Source organism: Crassostrea angulata, chromosome 10 (assembly GCF_025612915.1).
Source record: "Crassostrea angulata isolate pt1a10 chromosome 10, ASM2561291v2, whole genome shotgun sequence".
NCBI classification, from domain to species: domain Eukaryota; kingdom Metazoa; phylum Mollusca; class Bivalvia; order Ostreida; family Ostreidae; genus Magallana; species Magallana angulata.
Window position 1 is genome coordinate 25,813,853 of NC_069120.1, and position 23,007 is coordinate 25,836,859.

Below are 23,007 nucleotides of genomic sequence, written 5' to 3' on the forward strand. Positions count from 1 at the left end.
TTTCTCTATTAGTTCTATGTAAAATTTGATCCCCCGTTTTGGCTCCATCCTACCCCCGGGGATCATTGTTTGAATAAACTTGAATCTACACTACCTAAGGATTCTTTCACACACGTTTCAGATTTTCTGGCCAATTGGTTTTTGAGAAGAATATTTTTAAAGATTTACTCAAAATATTCCTTTGTAAATATTCGACCCCCATTGTGACCCAACCATACCCCCCCCCCGGGATCTTGATTTGAACAAACTTAAATCTACACAACCAGAGGATGCTTCCACACAAATTTCAGCTTTGCTGGCCGATTGGTTTTTGAGAAGATTTTTTAAAGATACCAACAAATTTTTAATAATTCTTAATTATCTCCCTTTGAAAGAGGGCGTGGCCCTTCATTTGATAAAACTTGAATTCCCTTCACCTACGGATGCGTTGTGCCAAATTTGGTTGAAATTGGCCCTGAGGATCTCGAGGAGAAGTCGAAAATGAAAAAGTGTCCAGACGGACGCCTGACAAACAGTGATCAGAAATGCTCACTTGAGCTTCCAGCTAAGGTGAGCCAAAAAGCAATGAAGAAAATAGGATAAATTAGCAGTTACAAATTTTAGTTCAAAACTTATTTTTAACTTCTTCGCTGGTAAGGAATTCATCTGTCTTATAATTGCACCTTTGTAACATATGCTAAGGGCTACTTTTATGTATAAGCCAACATTTTCCAAACAGGAAAATTATTTCCACTAGTTTGTTGACTTAACGATAGACTCGCATACATGTAAGAATTTAAAGCACAGGACTCCGTTGCCTACAAATTCTATTTATAATGAAAACAAACGTACTTTTGAAACATTTCTATATATTTCAGATGGTTCTTATTTTCGTTCTATGCACCTCCTTTATGATTGCCTGCATGTCATGGTTTTGTCATACTTGAAACAATCATATGCAAGTTCGTTTCAATATATTTTTCACAAATGCTAGCTCCAATTTTCTTATTATAATTCAAAAAATGTATATTTTAGCGTAAAATTAGATTCCCTCCTTCAACCAGGGGTATAAAACACAGTAGCTACAGTAAATTATCTTGAAACTTGTTCATTCTAGCTTATTTATATCAATTTTCAAAATAATGCCTCTATTTTCTTATATACTTCTCAATTATATCAATTCTAAATATATTAAGCAAAAATTCCGCATGGTCCTTCATCTTAAAATCGAAGGTCACCATGTGCGAAGTCATCTTTAAATAGGTCCTTTGCACGATTCGGATCCCAATCAATATGGAATTTAATGTAACAGATAAGCAGACAAGATCACATACAATTAAGTCTTCAATCAGAAAAGTTAACCAAGCATTTGGGTAAGAAGCGCTGAAAAAAGGAAAAGACACATATTTTGTTTTCACTGTTTATTGACTGGGATTTGGTGTGAGGTGATAGTAATGGAATTGATGTCAAGACAACTATCAGAGAACAACTCGACTGATGTTACAGTAAAAAGAAATTACAAATCTTAAGTTTATGGTAAACAGTTTTTTTTTCCAAAACATTTTTGGACAAACAATATTTTTTAAAATACATATGTTCACAAGTATTTTTTTAAACATGTACCTGTAGGAATTAGAATATTTAAATATGCAGTATCAAATTTAATACAATTTCAATAAATTACTAATAAAAACAAACTATATCTTAACATTTAATCATCATTTGATTTCAATACAATACCAAATTAAAAAAAAAATCTAGAGTTTTTTAAAGAAAAAGGTTCGTGTGAAAGTATCAATTACAACAAAATCAGAAGTTTAACCTTTTTTAATAATGCCTTTTTGGAGAAAAAAAATTAACCAAAACATGAAATGGAGGATGAATCTTTGAAATTTTTATAATCGTTTGACTAGACAATGATATATAGATATTTCAACCTGAATATGGATGCAATATTTGCAAAACAATACTCCAGCCACAGTATCTGGATATTACCTAATATGCATAACCTGACGCCAAGAGAATGAAGTGCATAGGGTAAATTACAGGATTATTATTCCTACTTTTATATGTCTTGAACACAGACAGGTGTCCCCATGGTGATTGACAGGGGGCGGGGCAGAGATCGGATTCTAACTGCTGACAAAGATGTTACATTATTAAATATTGATATCCATTACATATGAATTATAATAATTATATCTGAGATCAATTTCTGTCATGTTTGGGGACATATTGGTCTTGCATATTGACCAAAAACACATTTATGTGCTGCATCTTGAAACTGCATGTTGTGTGATTATAATTCCATTCTACAGTGCAATTTTTAAAAGACATTTATAATTGAAAAAATACATTGTATTGTCCACCAAAAGAAAAATCTGCATAAACAGTGATTCTTATGGTATAGGGTATTATCAATTGTTAAAATAAAAAAAATCAAGAATTATATAAATCAAAATACTGCCTTATTAGTACAAACTAGGATCATTAATTTCTAAAGTGGATTATTATTGTGTACACTATTCGGTAAGAATTAAGGTGGTATGGGACATCTATCAATATTAATGTGGATTAAAGTACATTATAATTAAAATACTTTCACCGGTTTAGAATTTTCAATTTTTAAAATATTTAACCAAAAAAATAAATTTAAAGATTTTTGGAAAAATAAATTTTTAAAATCCCCACCAGGATTCGAACTCATGACTTCGTAGTGATCCCTTTATTTATTATTTTGATAAATAATAAGTCACATCATGGAGGTGTCCCGTACCACCTTAAGGAACATTGACTTGAGTCACAATGATATTCATGATTTTGTAGATTACCCTTACATCTATAAATTTCAGTAAGTTCTTATATCATTTTTTGCACTGCCACAAGTTACAGTTTACCACCAAAATATAGTACTGATTGCCAAGATTCCAAAGATTTGCATAGTGAATGTTTCAGCTTCATAAAGCTATCCAATTATTAATTTGAAAATTGCAATCACATCTTTCACTTTCAATCTAAATAATGATCTTTCAAACTTAACATGGTTTCTCCATTACATGATTGAAGTACTGTAGTATTTTAAATTTATTCAATTCTACATTTTCAAAGAATCATGTGCAACAAGAGCAGACTTTTTCCCAATATGGACTAATAATTAAAAATAAAAACTTTACAAAAAAAATATATAACTGATAAATTTATCAATTAAATGTGTTCATAAACACATAATGTTTCTGTATTTTAACAAAGCTTTTCAGGCTTCTTGCAATTCTATATTCAATGATTTATTTATCTATTTAGGCTACACTAATTTAATTTCCTATTCGTTGAACACCTGATGAAAAAAGTATGAGTGGGAGAACGACAGAATAATAAAAATATTATTTTTCGTTGGCAAAATGCTTAGGTGCTTTATAAATAAATTTGAGCAGAGGATTACATTATTTCTACCTTTTTCTGATTTATATATTAAAACAGTTTAAAATATGAAAAATAGAGTGCAAATAAATAGAACAGGATTTCTTAGATGCAAGAAATTAAAAATATTATTTCTATAGGTCTGACAAGCAAGAAATTAAATTGATGTGGCTTTATTCATATCTGGAAAATAAAAGGCATTTGTTGCATATGATTCTTTCAAAATGTCCTTGTTGTGACTGAACTTGGTGATCATGAGTAACAAAACACCCTGGAAGACAAGAATCCATTAGTACAATACTAGTGATCAAATAAATACTAAGGTTTTCTGTCTTAAATAATACATGTAGACAATGAATACTTATATACATGGTGCAGAGAGGGATAATACATGTAGTATATGTGAGAGGGTGTGAGGTGAAAATAAATATTACATGTGTTTACAACAAACAAGGTTATTTATAGAAATATGGACTGTATGGGGATTTTATAAAAATAGAACAGTTGACAAATGAAGCATTTCAATCTAGTGATATTTTCCAATGATATGAAGAATATAATATGTTTGTTCAGCGACAATAAAATATAGAAGTTTCCGTATTGCATTATCGTTAAGGTATGCTCAGCACACTTTTTTTTTTTTCTCTTTTCAAGGATCAAAACAACACACAAATAAATTTCTAAATACTAAACAACAAGGAAAATGTTACATAGGAATTTTTTTTGTTTCTTTTTTTTTTTCTTGTGTTAAAAAACAATTGATCAGATGTTCCTTACACCATAACACAATGGTTTTCTGATAATCATTTTAACCATTTCCATTAAAAATAGTTCCCATCATTTCTAATAAATACAATAGATGTATTTTCCAAAAAAAAGTTGTTGTATTTTAACTTCAATATATATACAGAGTATCTTTTCAATGATATTTCTTAAATAATCTCAGTATAAAAAGATGGTAGAAATTAAAGTCATTCTTGGCCTTATGATTTAAACATTCAACTCACACTATCAATATACTTATATATAAGGATCTTTTTGTTTCTTATGAGCACATTACATTAATCACAAAAACAGTTCATACAAAGTAACTGCGATATTCAACATGTTCAACATGCATTTGTTATCTTTTGACCTTGGTGTTACACAATACTTTCATTTTGAATGTATAATGACCACTTGTCATATTTTTTCACTCAATATCAGACATTCTTATGCATAAACTTTCAAGTATGTACATATTTCCTGTTAGCTAGCAGTACACTCATTCTGATAAATTACACTCTCTTCTTATTTTCATTTCAGACAGTTATTAAAATATCTAGTATTTATTTGGCAACGTGTGTATGTATCGCTCGGACAACTACAGTAAAGGAAGAGAAGATTCAACAAAATACAGGATAAACAAGAGTTTCATTTTAAAAACCAAAAATATATATAAATAGTTTTAACTGGATTTGTAAATGAAACTAAGAATCAACATACAAAAATGCTATTTATTTCCAACCAAAAAAAAAAAAAATTGAAGTAAACGGAAACTGTAAACATTTAACAAACAAATGTAAAACATAGTCAAGTATAGGGTATGACTTTGAAATGGTAAATAATAAAATTCGTAAAACACAAGTTCACAGTCATAAATATATATATATATTTTTTTCAACATTTTCTAATTGACTTACTTAATCAAAAATAATAAAAATCTATACTAAGTTCCTGATTTTTAATTTATTTTAGTTTAATAGAATTACTAATCCTGTTGGATATCAAACATTTCCCGTCGCTAGTGCGTGTAAGATTCTGGTCCAAAGGTCCTTCCGACAAGATTTGGACCTCCGTAGACTCTGCAGCAGTTCCTGGAACTGAACCAGACCTCCGGGAGTAAGGCAGAAGGCGTTCCTAGCACTGCAGATGGTGCTCACAAAGTCGTCATAATCCGACTGGTTTATGTGATGAATTTTTTGATGGGCACATTGATTAAACCTAAGGGGGAAAAAGCCATTTACTTTATCATTCTGTTCAAACACTTGCATAGGGGTGCAACCAATTGTCAGTTGATAGAATGAAAAGCAAACTGTTTTAATGATAAGGTCTAATACTTTGATAAGGCATATGATTGGTCTTTAATATTCTTACAAATATATCATGATGACTGCAGGATAAAGATTATAATAAACAAAACAAACTAAATAAAGATTATCAAAATAATTAAGGTATAATTCATATTGGATGTACATTTTTAGTTTACAATGATTATGATATAAAACTTGAGTATTATTTGGCTACTCACATGTTCAGGCATTTTTGAATGAGAGGGTTGAGGATGTTTGATCTCATGTGATTCTGGACAACGACAGGATTACTTCTTGCCAGGACATGGGCCGCTTCAATCGCTATGTCATACAGCACAAAAGGACTGACCACCGCATTTACTGCACTCGCACAGAACTGCTGCAGATAATTTATTCCTACAAAACAAAAATTAAGAAAATGAGAGTGTTTCATATGATTCTGTTACATCTACTTTTAACAAACATGCTTTGAAGGACATACATTTTTTTTCCCTTACCTAATTTCACAGCAATTCCGAGAAGCCATTTAACGTCTTCTCCATAAGGTGGATTGCGAGCATATTTAGTCTGTGGTCTATCATCATGAACTCTTCTTGATAGGGTCTCCAAAGCCAGCATTCCTACTCTGAAGGAAGCCATGAGATAATTCAACTGAGTCTCGTTGTCTAGATGACTGGGTCCATGATGACCCTGTGTTGACCCTTGTTGAGGTGGGCTGGGGGAATTAGAAGATACCTCCACCAAAGCTTCCGCTTGGTGTATTGGCTGTTGGGGAGCCCCTCCAGCTGAGGATGATGGGGGGCACTGAATGGGGGTGATCTGGCAATGTGAATGTTGGGGAAACACCTGAACTGCTGTACCCAGGGGCCGGAACTGTGGAGGATTTGCAGAGTAGACATTGGGAGCTTGTTGTAGCTGAAGATTGTTAAAAGGGGGTTGGGTTTGGTATGGGAAGGTGACATATGGATGATGAACATTGTGGCCATGGATGGGGATATGTTGTTGGGTAAACTGTTGACCAAATGGAGAAAGCTGCTGGACGTAACCTATATGCTGGACCAGTGCTTGATGAGGTAGCTGGTGGTGATTGGCGGGTGGAATTGTGTAGGACAAAACCATGGGTTGGGCTAGGGTGGGATTAGCATGGGACACGACCTGATTAGACACTTGATGATTTGAAGATGATGACATGGGAAGAACTTGGAGTCCCAGGGGACTCTGTCTCTCTGTCGCCAAGGATGAGGAGTTTGAATTGTCACTGTCAAGCTCCGCCTGATGAGAATGGTTTCGAGATACATTAGAAGCTTCGTTCGTTTTGGCAGCCTCTTCAGATAACTCGAACCACTGCCTGGCCACATCAAACAGGACCTCTGGATAGACTCCTCCCCCTTTGGCTGCACTCTCCACAGCCAGGCAGGCCCTCTCCAGCATGTCTCTGCTCTGTTCCTTACACTGGAAGATAGCTCTTTGGACCTCAGAGGGGTTGAGGGCCTGGGCATGCGGGAGGCATGAGAGAGCTAGGTCAGCTGCAGCCCTCACCATGGCTGGATCCCTGCCTCTTGAAGCCTTATCTGCCAATGAGGCAACTTCTGGGGGTGTCAGGTGGCCTTCCCATGTGTCAATCAAGATATTTATGGCAATGCTTCCAATGTCTATGGCTTGGCCTGAAAAGAGCATTATTATTGCGAGTTATTACAAAACATGTCTTTGCTGTGGCATACACACTGCCCTAGCAAGTATTTTGAATAATAGCATATTGGCCACCAGTTGTATTTAACCACATACCTGTGATCCAAGAAACATGTGAAGAATAGGTCCTGGACAGCCAGTTAGGAGAGACACAATTGTTCAGACCCAAGGCATACACACCAATCTGGAATGCACAGATGTGTAGGTTGCGATGGGGTCCAGTAGTTGTGTTTGTGTTGGTGGGCTGTGTAAACAATGAGGTGGAACTATTTCCTCCTGCCTTCCCCAGTACGGTCTTGGACAGCTCAAACATGAAATGTGCGATGGCTTCACTTGGCTGGTTAGGCACTGTTGGCATCATCCTACTTTTACCTTTGAACCTATCACAAATAAAACATTGTGAATTTTAAAGACTTGTCTGATTACCAGTATGTGCTTGAAGCCTGCCAACATTTCTATCTAAAAATACAGAAAAAATAAACTGTCATAGATATAGCTATGGGAATCACTAACCTAGTATTTTTAACATTAGGTGTACTGCTCCTAGACTCTAAACACAATGGTTGAGACCTGGGACGTGGGGCAGGCATCATATCTGGTGGACTACAGGACAAAATAATCAGATTTTTGAGAATCAAACATCAAGAATGGCATACTCTTAATATCTCCAAAAATTTTTTTTTGTAAGGATCTGATATTATAGAATACCTATCATTGTCCCTCATTTTAGCCCGTAGGTCCTTCTCCCCCGAGCTGCTGGAGCCCAGGGAGTCACTGTCAGCACTACTACCACAGTCACTGCCGGGGCCCTGATGCTTACTCCACGTCCTTCGGATTAGTGTGGGGGAGTTGTCACTGGACGTTGTTTCTGGAGCACTGCTATCAATACTGGCCATACCTGAAAATTTTTAGTTTCTTTACTGAAATTGTCCAATCAATCAAAACTAATCAAATGCCTAATCATATACATGTATTAATCATCTTCTTTCTTTTCAAAAGTAACCAGGTATTCATTCATATATTCTTTTATTGAACCATTTGATTTGAAAAGCACATAAACCATAATCTTTTAAAAGTACTTTTTTCCATAGAAGGTCTTTTCAGTTGAAAAGAAATTTTGCCTCATGATTTGAAAACACAATTGAAGGTAATAATGAATATATAAAAATTTCACTATATTTCCTTACCTTGTGAGGGTTTCTTTTTCTGAGCCATACATCTCAGCTTAGCCTCTAGAGCTCTCACTTCATCTTCTTCTTCTACAGCAGAGCTATCTGTATCTTTTCCACTACAAAAATAAAAGGAAATCATCTTTGAAAATATTTGCACATCAATTCCAATGCGTTGTCGACTACACACTGGTATTATGTTTTAAGAATTATCTACACAATTAATTCAAAATCGAACACAAAAAGATAACATTAATAAGAACCACCATTTCACCAACATACATTTAACAGCACCTTGACATACTTGAGTAACAGAAACAACAAGGATCGACACATACCTGTTATACCTGAGGGGATAAGTGATCTTTGGCCTTGCCCCAACAGCTGTTCGGTTGGGGGCTGGGTTTACGTCACTAGCTGTAAGGACAGCGGGCTGGGCACTTGCACCACCACTGGCGGCGCTACTCCCTGCCCTGGAGGAACCAGGTGGTTCAGCTACACCACCACAAGCCTGGGGGTTAGGGGAAGTTCCTGCATTACCACTGGCGGTGCTGCTGGCATGAGATGAAGAGGTTTTCACCCCTAAATAGTTAACAAGACTAGGTGCTTTGTACAACTGATGGACCTCCTTATCCAGCAATCTATCCATGATCTGTAGAAAAATATCCTTAATATTAATTAAAGTCTAATCGGTTCACAACACATTTTTTTTAAAAATAATTTCTTAAAACAAACAATCAATAAAATTCCATGAAAATCAACTATTTTATATACTTTCAATATAGCACTATCATGTAGTACTCCTGCTTTAATATTAATGAGTATCACTGAACAGTTTTATGAGCATTACCTTGCTAAGTTTAATTGGATCATCCTTGTAATGCACTAGCATGGCTATAGCCAGTTCTCCTCTCTGTCGCCTGGTACTCTCACACAACAGGGGATGTTCAGCTTCTGAGACATTGGCCTTTAATCCTAATAACAAAACAATAAAATATATAAGTACAAAACAATATTCTAGTAAGATTTGTTTTGGGAATACTAGCATAGTTATCTTATTATGCTTAGCTAATAGACTTCCTTTCAGCAACTAAACAAAACTGGCATTTACTTTAAGACTATTCCTGTAAAATTGAACAATTAAAGAACAAAAAACAAAATCTGGGTAGTTCTATACCTAATGCTGCTACGGCTCCATCAAATCCTAGCTTCTCATCAATACTGGTTCTGACCGTGATCTGTACTGATCTACTGGGAGGGCGGCTACTGGAACTACCCACAGGGAACGCTGCAAACAATTCAACATTTCAACTCTCTCAATTCAAGGTAAAATATTGTTCAAGATATCAATTAATCACTTTGAATAACTATGGCATAAATTTTCTTGCAAGAAAGCATTTCATAACTTCAAAAAATGTCAGTTAACCAATAAGAAATTGTCAATGTATGCCAAAGAAGACAAGATTTGTTACCAAAGATCAACTTGAAGCTTTCCAAACATTATATTTTTCCTATAGATAATTTTTTTAAATTTCATATTGTTGAATTCTTGAATTTATTTTAAACTGCTTGATCAAAAAAATTGCAAAAATAATGATGAAATTCAATCAACAAAACTGATGGGGAAAGCAAATACTTTTAGTCTCAATGTATATTGTATAATGAGAATGGCATATAGTCACCTGGTAAACAGAGGGAATCAAAAATAAAGGTGGCTAGCGTGAGAGGGAGAAGTGCATCACCACGGGTCTTAAACGATCCGTCACGGAGCTCCTCTGCCTTCTCACGTAAAACAGCCAGCTCTGCAGGCCCCAGTGGAATCTTTTTCATTAGGTTCAATATCTCCGACTCCTGATAAGCTAGTTTTACCTACATTTATGAAATCAGCAATCAATAACCTTTTCATAATTTGAAATTTACATTTTCAATGCATTTCATTATGTAAATGCATTAGCGTAATTATAAAAATTTTCCATTCAAAGGGAAATGAACCAACTATAATGATTCTGTGTTTTATTCAAATTGATTTTGCATGAAAGTAGTTTTTGTGATACAGGAAATTATCAAATTTGCATTAAGACTGTCTTGAAATTAAACAATTCATACTGGTTCTAAAGATTATTCTAAATGCATTGCAAGGCTAAGGAAGAAGTAATCACTGACTACAGTTCAATTTACCTCAAGAGCTTTGCTTGATGCTGGGGGTCTTGGCATTTCTAAACCAAACATTCCAACTTTAAAAGCTAAGTGGTGGCACTCTGTTTCCTCTGCTAAAACACTGCATAGAAAGGCTGCTTTCGACAAAGTGGAACTTGCCAGCAAACTAATACTGGTTAAGACTTTCTTCTTCTTTCCTGAAGCATTTAAAAAAAAAAGAATAATTTATTTCAATATAAACTAGTGGGTATTGTTTTTTTATACAAAAAAACACATGTCTCCCCTTCTCCCAAAGGATTGTAATATGGGGCAAATTTAATAAGTGAAAAAGAATGAAGTCAGCTATATGTTAGATATCATCCATATATGATACAGTTTAGAAAATGAATTAACTTGAGACACAAGATTAGTCAAGGTCAAAAATTTTGATGGCGTGCACTTCTTCTCAATACCATCTACCTATGTTCCAAGTTTGAAGCCTTAATGTCAAAAGCTATCCAAGTTACCACCCAGACAAAATTTAATTATTTTTTTTTTAATTTGACCTTGAGTAAAACAAGGTCAAGGTCAAATATTTATCAATTGTACACCCCAGTGTATTCTAATTGTTCTTTGTGTAAAGTTTGAAGTCCTTCTGTCAAAGAACATTTAGGAGGTGAACAATGAAGTTTTTTCTAATTTGACCTTGAAATATAATTTTAAGGTCAAGGTCAAAAATTTTGGTAAGGTTGAACTGGACTATATACCATCTATGTATGATACAAGTTAAAAGATTGTATGATTAAGGAGTCTTGTGTTATGGTCCGGACTATATTTTTTATAAAACGCTTGACCTTGAAGAAGATAATAGGTCAGGGTCAAAAATTTTGATAGCCTGCACTTTTTCTTAATACCATCTACCTATGTTCCAAGTTTGAAGTCTTAATGTCAAAAGGTATCTAAGGTACCACCCAGACAAAATTTAATTATTTTTTCTCAAGTTGACCTTGAGTAAAACAAGGTCAAGGTCAAATATTTATCAATAGTACACCTCAGTGTATTATAATTGTTCTTTGTGTAAAGTTTGAAGTCCTTCTGTCAAAGAATATTTAGGAGGTGAACAATGAAGTTTTTTCTGATTTGACCTTGAAATAAACTTTTAAGGTCAAGGTCAAAAATTTTGGTAAGGTTCAACTGGACTATATACCATCTATCTATGATACAAGTTAAAAGTTTGTATGTTTAAGGAATCTTGTGTTATAGTCCAAACTCTATTTTTTATAAAACGCTTGACCTTGAAAAAGAAAATAGGTCAAGGTCAAAAATTTTGGTGGCGTGCACTCCTTCTCAATACCATCTACCTATGTTCTAAGTTTGAAGTCTTAATGTCAAAGGGTATTTAAGTTACGGCTTGGACAAATTTGGATGAAGAAGAATAAGAAGAACTAGACACGATCTCGTTGCGAGCAACGAGGAGGTCTTCCGTGCGATTTTTTTGAAGGTTATATGACCTTGACTTTGATATTTGACCCTTTATCTCCTAATCGGGGCAACAATAAAAAAATTGATGGTTGAATTTTGTTAGGAACATCATTCTCAGCATTTTATTCTATATTGATTTTCAAAATGATGCCTTTTAAAATATTTGTTCTGTTTGAGGTATGTTATCAACGTTTTGTACTTCTGGCCCCTTAAAACCCATTAAAGACCCCTTAATACGGAGCACATGATAAAATAATTATAATATATTGTTAAATAAATGTGAGATGAATATATTGCTTCCTAAACATATAACAAAATATTTTTCAGTAAAGTGCTATGGAAGAAAGACTTAAGAGCCCTTTTGGTCCCTAAATTGAAGGGCCAGCCCCTTTTTCTTGGCATCATACGAAAGTTCTTTTGATATTAAACATATCTTGTTCAACAAGTGTTTAGAAATTCTTTGCCGTTTTTGAGCTATCTGGGATAGGATGTTATAGGGGCCGACCCCTAATCTCCTTATTGGGGCCAGATAACGAAACTTTTATGATTGAATATTGTTTAAAACATCATTCTAAGTATCTTTTATTCTATATTGCTTTTCAAAATATTTGTCCTTTTTGAGATATATTCGATCGAAGTTTTGGACTTCTGGCCCCTTAAAACTCCTAATTACGTAACGCATGATACAAATTTTATAATGTATAGTTTTATTAGTGAAAGATGAACATTTTTGCTTCTTAAACATATTACAAAACATTTCTCAGTAAAGTGCTATGGAAGAAAGATTCTAGAGCCCTTTTGGCCCCTAAATTGAAGGGCTAGCCCCTTTTTCTTGGCATCATACGAAAGTCCCTTTGATATTAAACATATTTTGTTCAACATGTGTTTAGAAATTCTTTGCCGTTTTTGAGCTATCTGGGATAGGACGTTTTAGGGGCCGACCCCTAATCTCCTTATTGGGGCCGGATAACGAAACTTTTATGATTGAATATTGTTTAAAACATCATTCTAAGCATCTTTTATTCTATATTGCTTTTCAAAATATTTGTCCTTTTTGAGATATATTCGATCGAAGTTTTGGACTTCTGGCCCCTTGAAACCCCTAATTACGTAAGGCAGAATAAAAATTTTATAATGTATAGTTTTATTAGTGAAAGATGAACATTTTTGCTTCTTTAACATATTACAAAATATTTCTCAGTAAAGGGCTATGGAAGAAAGACTTTAGAGCCCTTTTGGCCCCTAAATTGAGGTACCAGCCCCTTTTTCTTGTTATCAAACGAAAGCTCTTGTAAATATACATTTTATTTGCTGTATATGTTATAGCAAAATATTTTCAGGAAAGGAGATAAAGAACGAAAACCATTAAAAATTACGGCGTTTTTTCAAACTCGATTTTCGGGTCCAGGCGAGCTTCGATGCCTTTGAAGCCAGACAACCATAAATGCCTTTAAACACATCTACAATCTTTTGTCTACAATCCCTGAAAATTTAAATTCAATATCTTTTTTCGTTTAGGAGGAGATAGCAGGACAAAATGACCCTCTAAAAATCACTAAAACGTCAATATCTCCCGAACGGAAATGACGTCATTAAAATAAAAAATTCTATATAAGGTTTTTATCAATATCTACAAGATCTGAAATTTTCACGAAAATCGGTCAAGCCGTTTTCAAGAAATCGCTTGTACAAAAAAGCGTAAGAAAAAAAAAAAATAATAAAAGGGAAAAAGAAACAAAGCAATAACAATAAGGTCTTCCGTTGGAAACGGAAGACCTTAATAAGAAGAAGAATAAGAAAGTCGACAAAAACAATATGTCTCCCCTTTGAAAGGGGAGACATAATTATTTATGAAAATTGTAAACAAAATTTACGAATAATTTTACATATTTTACCTTTCAATGATGGAAGATTAGCAGTTTCAGCCAGCAGGTCTGGTGGGTTACTTAGGAGTTCTTCGGCTAACTTCTGAGCCAGTCGACAAGCATCTCTAGTGTGACCATGTGCATGGAGAGCCTCAGCTCGGGAGAATAAGATCTGCACAAGATTTCAAAATCAATGCTGGTACAGACTTTGTATACAAGGTATTCAAAACAATTACGATATAAAAAAGCCAGGATATGTCTGTTCATCCATGTGCTACTAATTAGTAATTATCAATTAACAATTTCATGCATGTCTTTTTTTAACTTTGATTTTTAAGGATAGTTTAAATTAAGAATAGTTCTATAAGTCAGAATTAATAAAAAAAACTTACATCTTGCATGGAGTTGAGATCTTTAACACCAGCAAACAGATTGGGCTCATCCGACTTTTCAGTTTTACTCTTGGGAGGTTCGGGTATTTTGGGATTGTTGAAGTAATAAATCTGATAATCATCCAGTGGATGGAGAACATCCATGTTTTCGGCCCTGTGGGATTGGGCATTAACCTCCTCTATCATCTGTCTTTCACCATCTTCAAACCCAAACATTCCAATGTTCATTCCATCGGCACCTCCCTCTGCTCCATCAAACACTTCATCCAGATTACTTCCACTGCGAGAAAGAACACCATTATTTGATCGTTCAAGCCCAAAACTGCTGGATATAAGTTCAGGGGCATAGTTTCTTAAGTCATGACCATCTAAAGAATTACTCCTGCTGTTGACCTCTTTCATTTCTGATCCCGAATCCGAATCTCCTCTGAATAAAGAACTACTGCGTTCTGGTTCACAAAACCCTTCTGACCCTGAACTGATTGCACCATCGTTCATGATAGAGTCTCTCTGACTAGCATGGTTATTATTTCTTCTCATGTTTGAATATTCCTGAGCGTCTTGAAGCATACAGTGAGCTTGGGCTAGAGTTGTCTTGTTATCTGTACTGATGATTGTGTCGAAGCAAACAGGCATGGCTTGAATCCGGGAAGGTTTTTTGGTATCCTTTTCACTGTGTTTGTTAAATATGTACTGAACTATACAGGATCCTTCCTTCTCCGAGTATGTAACTCCAGGAATTGGATAGTCCGTCCACTCTAAATTACAGGCTTCAATGCTTGGCTTGAACCCTACAAAGTTTTCCAAGTCATTCTTCTTCATTCCAGTGTTGGATGCTCCATTTACAGAAGATCTAGCCTTTTTCACTTTTTCAATGGTGGAAATATGCCACTCTCTGAACTTGACCACCAAGTCATCTCTCTGTATTGGTGATAGTTTTGGATTTAAAGCAGACAATCTCCACAGTGTAACAATTTCATCACAGAGACTGGAGGCAGCATGCTGTGTGGCATTAGCTCCTGATCCTCCATTTCCCCTCCCTATATTGTTATTGTTGTTATTTGTGACTTTTGTTGTGAACCACCATAGTAAAATCTACAAAAATGAAATTAAAACAACCCAAATCAATTTAAAATTTTAAAGTGTTTTTCATAAATTACATAAAGGACAACCTATATTTAATCCAATATGTCAACATTTTTTTCATTCATTAGCATAAGTATCTTCTTATAAGATTTTTTTTTAAATCTTAAGACTAGGTAATGCACTACAATAACCTTATACTCTTTTTCTTGCAAAGAATTTTACTCATATTTTGATTGTCATTAGACAAACTGTAAAAGACTAACCTGTTCACACTGCAGCACTTCGTCAGTGATAATTTCCAGTAAACGGACGGCATTGCTGTCATTACGCCTCAGCATTTCCCTTACGATAGAAAGCAGGTTCCACATTCCTTCTGGTTCCCGGCCACGTAGTGGGCGGAGCAGACTCTGCCACTCAGCAGCTGCGGGTGGTGCCGTTGCAGACAGGTAATTGACATCGCTGTAAATATGTACAGATACTTTTGATTTTGAGCATTCAGTCAACTGTTAAAAACTCAGATAGATGGACAAACAGAAAACAATGTTTCTCAGGGTTTCAAGGGGTTTAAATAATTCTATTTACTAAATCACAAAGAAGTACAATGTATATATGTTATAAACTTTGAAAATTTTTCAGCTGCATGTGTAAGCTGATCTTAAATATACATTGTAAAACCTTTTCCCCTGCAGACAAGGTTACTTGAAAATCGACAATTTCCAATAAAATTTACATAAAAAATTAAAGTCAGTGCTAAAGTAAATTGTAACCATCTGAAGCTATGCGTACATGATACATTTCTATGTTTGCATACTGAAAATCCCAACCTTTAATGCTGTTATTAACAATTTGATGTTACAGTGACCTATTTTTTGGATTATGACACACCTTTCACCTACAATCCATCAACAAATAAGAATTCATAGAGATTGGTCTTCTATTCAATACTGTGCAATCTGTATCTGCATAAAGTTTTACAGGAAAGCCACAGTGGCCTTTCTTTTGATGTGACACCCCCTCCCCTCCATGATTCATTTGCTGAATAGGTATGATTGTTCTAGTCCTCACATTACGAAAGATAAAACAATTACATGACAAAACAGTTGGACTGGAAAGCCCAAAATCATAGTATGGCACATCAAAAGATGTGCAATTACTGTAGATTCCTTATTTTACGTGAGTACTTAATTCCGCGATTCAACCGTTTTCCATCAAATCGAGAGAACATAAAATCGCAAATGCCAAATTTTTATCATACAGCTTCATGTAGTTTACATCTATACTACTATATTAAAATAATAGACTCGAATTTTTAGTCTTTAATACCGAGAAATCGGAAGAATACTGTCTTTTGTTTTAGATATTTTAAACATCTTTGGCACTTGAAGATTACCAATTTGTTTTTATTTTTTCTCAGTTAAGCTTCGCTAATTAATAATCAACGAAAATTCCTCAAAAAATCCCGGAAATCACCTGGATTTTTTGGATTTTACAATCGTGCACTTGCGCAATACATTCACACTAACGGGATCTTTAGTTTATATTTGTTTCCACAATATCACATCTGCCTGAATAAACTCAGAAATGATAATACAAATACGGGTAAATTTTCATTGGACTTTTGCTATATATTTTGTTCATATAAATTAATGATTTCTTATGAGAGAAAGTATAAAATAACAAATACACATTTCAACTAAGCACTTACTTTCATCTTCGTGATGACAAAAAATATTTGATTACATGCAAAAATGTTACATTATATTTGTTAGGAGAGTGAAGATAGAATATGTTTTATCGTAAAAATGAATAATGTCCTACAGACCCAGTTTTACAAAGAATATACGATTACGTGTACGTTGGTGAAAAGGTGTTGAGTTCTTCCATTCTATGGATTAAAATTTTTAGTTGAAAGGTATTTGCAGTCTCAAAAAGGTTTGTTGTGATGTATTTGACTGTTATTTTCAAGGCAACATCATTCATTAACTTTCTCCAAAATCGTTCCAGAGCGATTCTGCAATTTTCTGCTACTTTACGGGTATAAGTAAGGGAGGGGCTTTTCCCGAGACACAGTTAGGTTATTCAAACTAAGGAAAGTGTAGTGAAATTAATAGCATTATTGTAGGCTTATAGCTTTGTTATGTAAATGTCAATAATAAGGTGTATCGATGTACCTATTTCTAAATGTTCGATATGCAATGTCAACCCGTGCACGCACGGGTCAAAGTCTAGTATGTCTGAAAAATAAAAGGTAGATTTTAAAATTCGCGAGTCGTGCTTCTCCGATTTTATGCTGACATTCTATCCTCGCATTTAAAAAGGAATCTACAGTAATCATTGATTTTACGTGTAAATGAAAAACTATTCAGTCCCAATACCTCTTGGTTTTATGGCTCAAAATATATGTGTATACGATCATGTAAATATTTCACCTGAAGACAATTGGAGACGGGACACAGAATTTGACCAGGGTCTTTTTCACATTTTCATGCAGAGCTGACTCATCCAGACACCAGGATGTTTGTTCATTGGCAGATGGCCCCGCTGTTGGGTCTGTGGAAATACATGTAATGGTGTCAGTTAGGAAAAATACAGGTCAAGCAGTCACATGATGATGTAATTCAAGAGTTTCCTACCAATTTCCTTTGGATATTAAACACTTAATAAAATTCTACATATTTGCTCTTACAAATACAAACATTAGTACCCTTACAACGTTAGTCATAACATGTACTTCAGAAACACTTATCATTCTATCTGCACAAGCAAAAACACTTCACAAGTCAACACCATTTCTTTTACTAAAATATGCTAGATTTGCAGATTTTGCAGTAAAATTCATGAAATGTTTTGAAGTTGTATGAACATTCTCAAGTTATGGGATTAAGAATACAAGGCATAATAAATATGCAATACATATAAATAAAAAAAAGTACATTCAGAACCTGAATTCCAGGATACTAAAATAAATTGAACATACAAAATATTTGGGAATTTATTCAGTGTCAACATACCTGGTGCTCCACAAACTGTGTTCATAGCATTTTCCTGGGAAGACAAGAGCTCATCAAGCAGTCTCTGGGCTGTTGGTAAAATCTGTAGGACAGAGAAATGATTACCTGTACAGAAATCACATCTCAAGACTGATTTTATCATAGATTGAGAATTTTGTTTCATATTGATTCCACATGAAAATCACATGTAAGTCACCCTTAAAGATAGTTAGACTTGATAATATATACATAAACAACTTGTCACTAAGTTTTTATTGTATGTATACAATACATTGTATTTGTTAAATTAATGGTCTTGGCATGGTATTATGTGTTTTGAGATCTAACCTGCTGTGGTAATTCACTAATCAGGTACTGGGCGAATTTCTGTAGCTGGTCCCTGTGAAGTCTGGAGAGGGACTCTGATACAGGTGCTCTTAGTTTCACTGAGGTTGCCTTTAATTAAAGTTAAACACATATCAAAATTTGTTAAAAATATAAAGCTCAAATCTCTAGAATTTTTCTTCCACTATGTTACTTAATATTCATGAAAAAACAGAGAGGGTGACTTAGTAGTACATGTACTAGTAAACAAATTCTTTTGGTTTGTTAAAGAATGCATAATGAATGTTGTTGATTTGGGTCATAATGATTCTCATCCTCTTTTTTCTTTTTTACTATGCATTAAATAGCCATTTCAAATGCACAGCATGCAGCAATTACCAATGGATGACATAATATATGTCCACCTGTTGACAATAGCTGTCCTTACCTGGTGAATTCTGTACAGACAGAGTGCCACAACGTGTGAACACCATGAAGGCTGACTGTTACAGGTACATGTACAAGAAGAGATTCTCCTGCGATCAAACACGACGGCCACATTGAAGTTCCCCTTTGCTTGCTGTAAGCCTTGGGGAGGGATCACGGAGGCACTCAGGTGGAATCCTGCCATTTGAGGAATAATTAATATTTTACAAAGCATTCTAATACATTACATCAAATATTTCTCCAAACTCTGCATGGTTCAACTTTAACAATAAACAAGCAAATATATCATATGACAAAAACATTATGCATACCAATTTGTAAAACTTCTTTGACTGATTTTGTTTTGTACAGGTGCTCTCCTTTCTGAAATTCATCAGCACTGCCATTGGCCAAACAGGAATACAGCCTTAGAGAGAAGACCACAATAAGTATCTCACAGTAGAAAAAACGCATATATTTTTCTCTAGATATTCAATCATTCAACAACAGTTTTGTTAGTTCAGATGTGTTAAGTACTGTAAATCATCAGTTGGTTAGGAAAAAATCCCTATTGTAATCAATACCAATCAATAGAAAATAACTAGAAATTCTCTTTTCATGATCTAAACTATTGATTTTACCTAATGTCCTCTTCATTTTCAGGAAAGCTCCAAAACGCAATCCTGAGCTGTAGCTGTTCAGGAATGGGCTGTGGGAAGTGTTCCACTACTTCAAAAGGTATATGACAAGCTACAGCCTTGGAGGCTAGCTCTACCAGAGAAGACACAGCCCCAGCTGAAAAACAAATCAATTTTAATGAGAGCAACACCTGTATACTAAGGAATATACCTTAAATTCTTTCTAATCAGTAATCTCACAGATCTCTCTCTCTCTCTCTCTCTCTCTCTCTCTCTCTCTCTCTCTCTGTAATTTACCGATAGTGTGGGGTATATAAAATCATTAGTTTTTTCCTGTTGAAAATCACCTTAGTTATGCTATGCCAACCTTGTGCAACATGAAGTTTTTGTTTATACTTTACAGCTTGAAACAACATCTTTTCTTTTTACAAATGATAAATGTAAGAATGTTTTAACTCAAAACAAATTACTTCAAAACAAAAATCACAGTACACGTCACATGATAAAAAAAAATATCTCCTTAATTTCTGACATCTTAAACAAACCACAGGCCACTGAAGAATCTGTTAAAATACAGAAACATTTCTGTAGCTTGAAGGACACATAGAATGATACAGAAAATAATACAAAGTTCTAACAAACAACACCAAAAAAAAACAACATTGACCTGTAAAATGTTTACCAACTGAGCTTGCACGTTTGACATTTTCAAGGAACTGTCTTTAACTTAGTGGCCTGGTGGTCATAATAAAGATTTTTTTGGGAAATTAATCTATCTTCAATGTAAATGGCTTTGACCAAGTGAGAGCAATAACACTATGAAATATACTTTTTTTATTTCTTAATTACATTACTTACTTTCTAAAATTGAATTTCACTATTTTTTAGTATGACAAGATTTTTTTTCTCAAAAATTATATATACATGTTCCACTGATGCTTAAATGATTCATCTGATATTTTTTACCGTAATAGTACGTAATACAGCATAAAGGTTGGATATAGAAGTATTTTTTAGCCTGGATCAGATTGTTCTGTTTCGCAACGAACAACTTCTGTAGCCTAAAGGGCATAAATAACCTATCGAAGCTTGCTGTCTAATATCTTTCATCAGGAACAGCTTTGTACATTTATCTGTTGAATAATTTTAAAGTACATTTAAATATCTAAAAAAAAAGGATTAAAAAACATCATTCATTTGAGGGTGGGGAAGGTATCACTATATGTATGAAAAAAAATCTAGATCTACAAAATGCTTCAAATCTACATAAGATTAATGTATTGTATCTTCATATAAATGTATAAAAAAAACTAGTTGTAACTTGTAATTAAAATTTTAAAATTTTAATTACAAGTTACAACTAGTTTTTTATACATTTATATGAAGATATCATACATTAATCTTATGTAGATTTGAAGCATTTTGTAGATCTAGAAAGAGGACCTTAAACTGTTTGCAAACGTTTGGAAAAACAAATGCTGTTAAAAATCCAGTTTTTTTTTTTCAAATAACAGCTTGACACTTTAATGTAAATGAAAAATGTGAAAACCGTTTAAAATTCTTTTGTTTCAATTCACCAATCAGTTGTGAATATTCAATTATTGATAAGAGTCAGTGAGGGAGGGATATCTTTCGTTTTTTAATCAAATAACTCATGGTTTTTGTAATATAAGACACTCCACTATCTTTTTTTCATTACAAAGTATTAAAGAGTTGCTTAAAGAGGGTGCTTATATTCCACTCATCCATTTTTCTTTTTATCATTTGATAACTCTCAATATGTGCTAGGCATTGCTGGTCACAAATCTTGGATTTTGCTTTTAAGCCTTTTATAGACAAGAAGTCTCCTGTATATGACACAAGATGATTTCATATGATAAAAAAAAAATCTGAATTCTAGAAAAGTTATAACAAAATCACTGGTATACTCTGTCCAAAGTTTCTGCTTTTACCCCTTTTTGCTTCATATTTTGATAATCTTATATACCTATATGACCAAACTACTTTCATCCACTAGAATGAAAAAAAGTCTTGATTTTTTGTTTTGAAACACCCCCTCTACCGCTTCAGGTTTCAATACACAATCAAAAATAGAAAGTCTACAGGAATTTTACATTACAGTAGACATAAAAACATTGAAAAATTGTGCAAGGCGTCCCAAGTGCTTCCGAATGGAGAAAAGATATAAACAATCCCCATTTTAAATCTCCATCAGAAATTTCATTTCAATCATGTTAATTTCTCCTGGTAAAAATAGATGAAGTTTCAATGAGGAAATCTTCGAATTTTTCCTATGAATCGATTTCAATTGTACTTTTTTGAGAGGTATGCATATTCTCATTAAAATTTGTGACTGAATCAGTATACTGGAACAGACTTTAGTATTCTACTGATATCAATAATTTGTCAGCTTAAATCATTGCAGAAAAAAAACTCTTTCGCCAATTTTTTTGTTGATCATATTAGTTTCTCATTGCTAAATTCTGTTTCAGAAATTTGAATCAAGACATATTGATTTTGAATTCACTGGAAGAAAAATTTCACATCAAATGTTAAACATAAGAGCTATCCTTGGCTAACAGCTCTGCTAAAACAGGAAATGCAGTTTGAAACAGTCTGAAGATGGGTTTCAACTTTCATGCAATGATATCGCAGAGAGGCTGAACATAGCCTTCATTACCTCCATGTAAGCATGTTTCTTGTGTATTAATTCATTAGCTTTGTTGAAACTGTACAAGTCATTTATGTCATATTGATTATATACTTTTGAGAAAATTAATAATAGTTAATGTGATAAAAAATAAGAAGGTCGGCTACAAAAACACAGCTTACACCACACTGAGGTGAATCACCTCACTCCAAGATTGTTGACCTTTTGAGAGTCCTTTCACTCATTTACAAGTCAACAAAGGCGCCTACTTTGTTGATAGGAAAAATAATTCATTTTTCACTTGAAACAGAAGAAATCGGTATCCATAATCCGGTGTTTCCGGCAAACTTACCCTGTTGTTTATTATTGGTCGCTTGCCCACCATTTTGTCTTTTCCAACCCCTCCAATTGTTACAAAGACTTTCAGGCTCGCTTATCCAGGAACAGAGTGAATCCTCCTCAAATCGCTCACTATCTTCAAAAGAAAACCTATCGTTCTCATTTTCCCAATCAAACATAAAGTCCATTATCTCGGCTCGCCTGCGATCTTCAAGTCTGAACGACTCCGAGCTTTTTGTTCCGTCAGCTGCTTTACGACAAAGGTTTTGAACCCTTTTTTATCGATTTGCAACAAGCATTTTCATGGAAAATGATCTAAGTTCACGTTTAGTATATCTCTGCATTGTAAATCT

General features: G+C 34.0%; 1 protein-coding gene across 1 annotated transcript; it reads right to left on the bottom strand.

The window, feature by feature from the left end:
• Positions 1-1,385: 1,385 nt before the first annotated feature.
• Positions 1,386-22,943, bottom strand: LOC128166629 (zinc finger SWIM domain-containing protein 8-like). Its single transcript, XM_052831916.1, has 22 exons — positions 22,668-22,943; positions 19,669-19,822; positions 19,360-19,454; positions 19,050-19,225; positions 18,626-18,733; positions 18,299-18,380; positions 17,717-17,837; positions 15,551-15,746; positions 14,202-15,296; positions 13,840-13,981; positions 10,505-10,680; positions 10,009-10,195; positions 9,504-9,614; positions 9,177-9,301; positions 8,665-8,978; positions 8,345-8,445; positions 7,866-8,055; positions 7,671-7,760; positions 7,254-7,537; positions 5,966-7,132; positions 5,687-5,864; positions 1,386-5,379 (listed from the first exon to the last, which is right to left on the bottom strand). Exons 1-22 carry the CDS (start codon positions 22,840-22,842, stop codon positions 5,163-5,165), a joined length of 5,484 nt encoding a protein of 1,827 aa, XP_052687876.1. The 5' UTR covers positions 22,843-22,943; the 3' UTR covers positions 1,386-5,162.
• Positions 22,944-23,007: the final 64 nt, after the last annotated feature.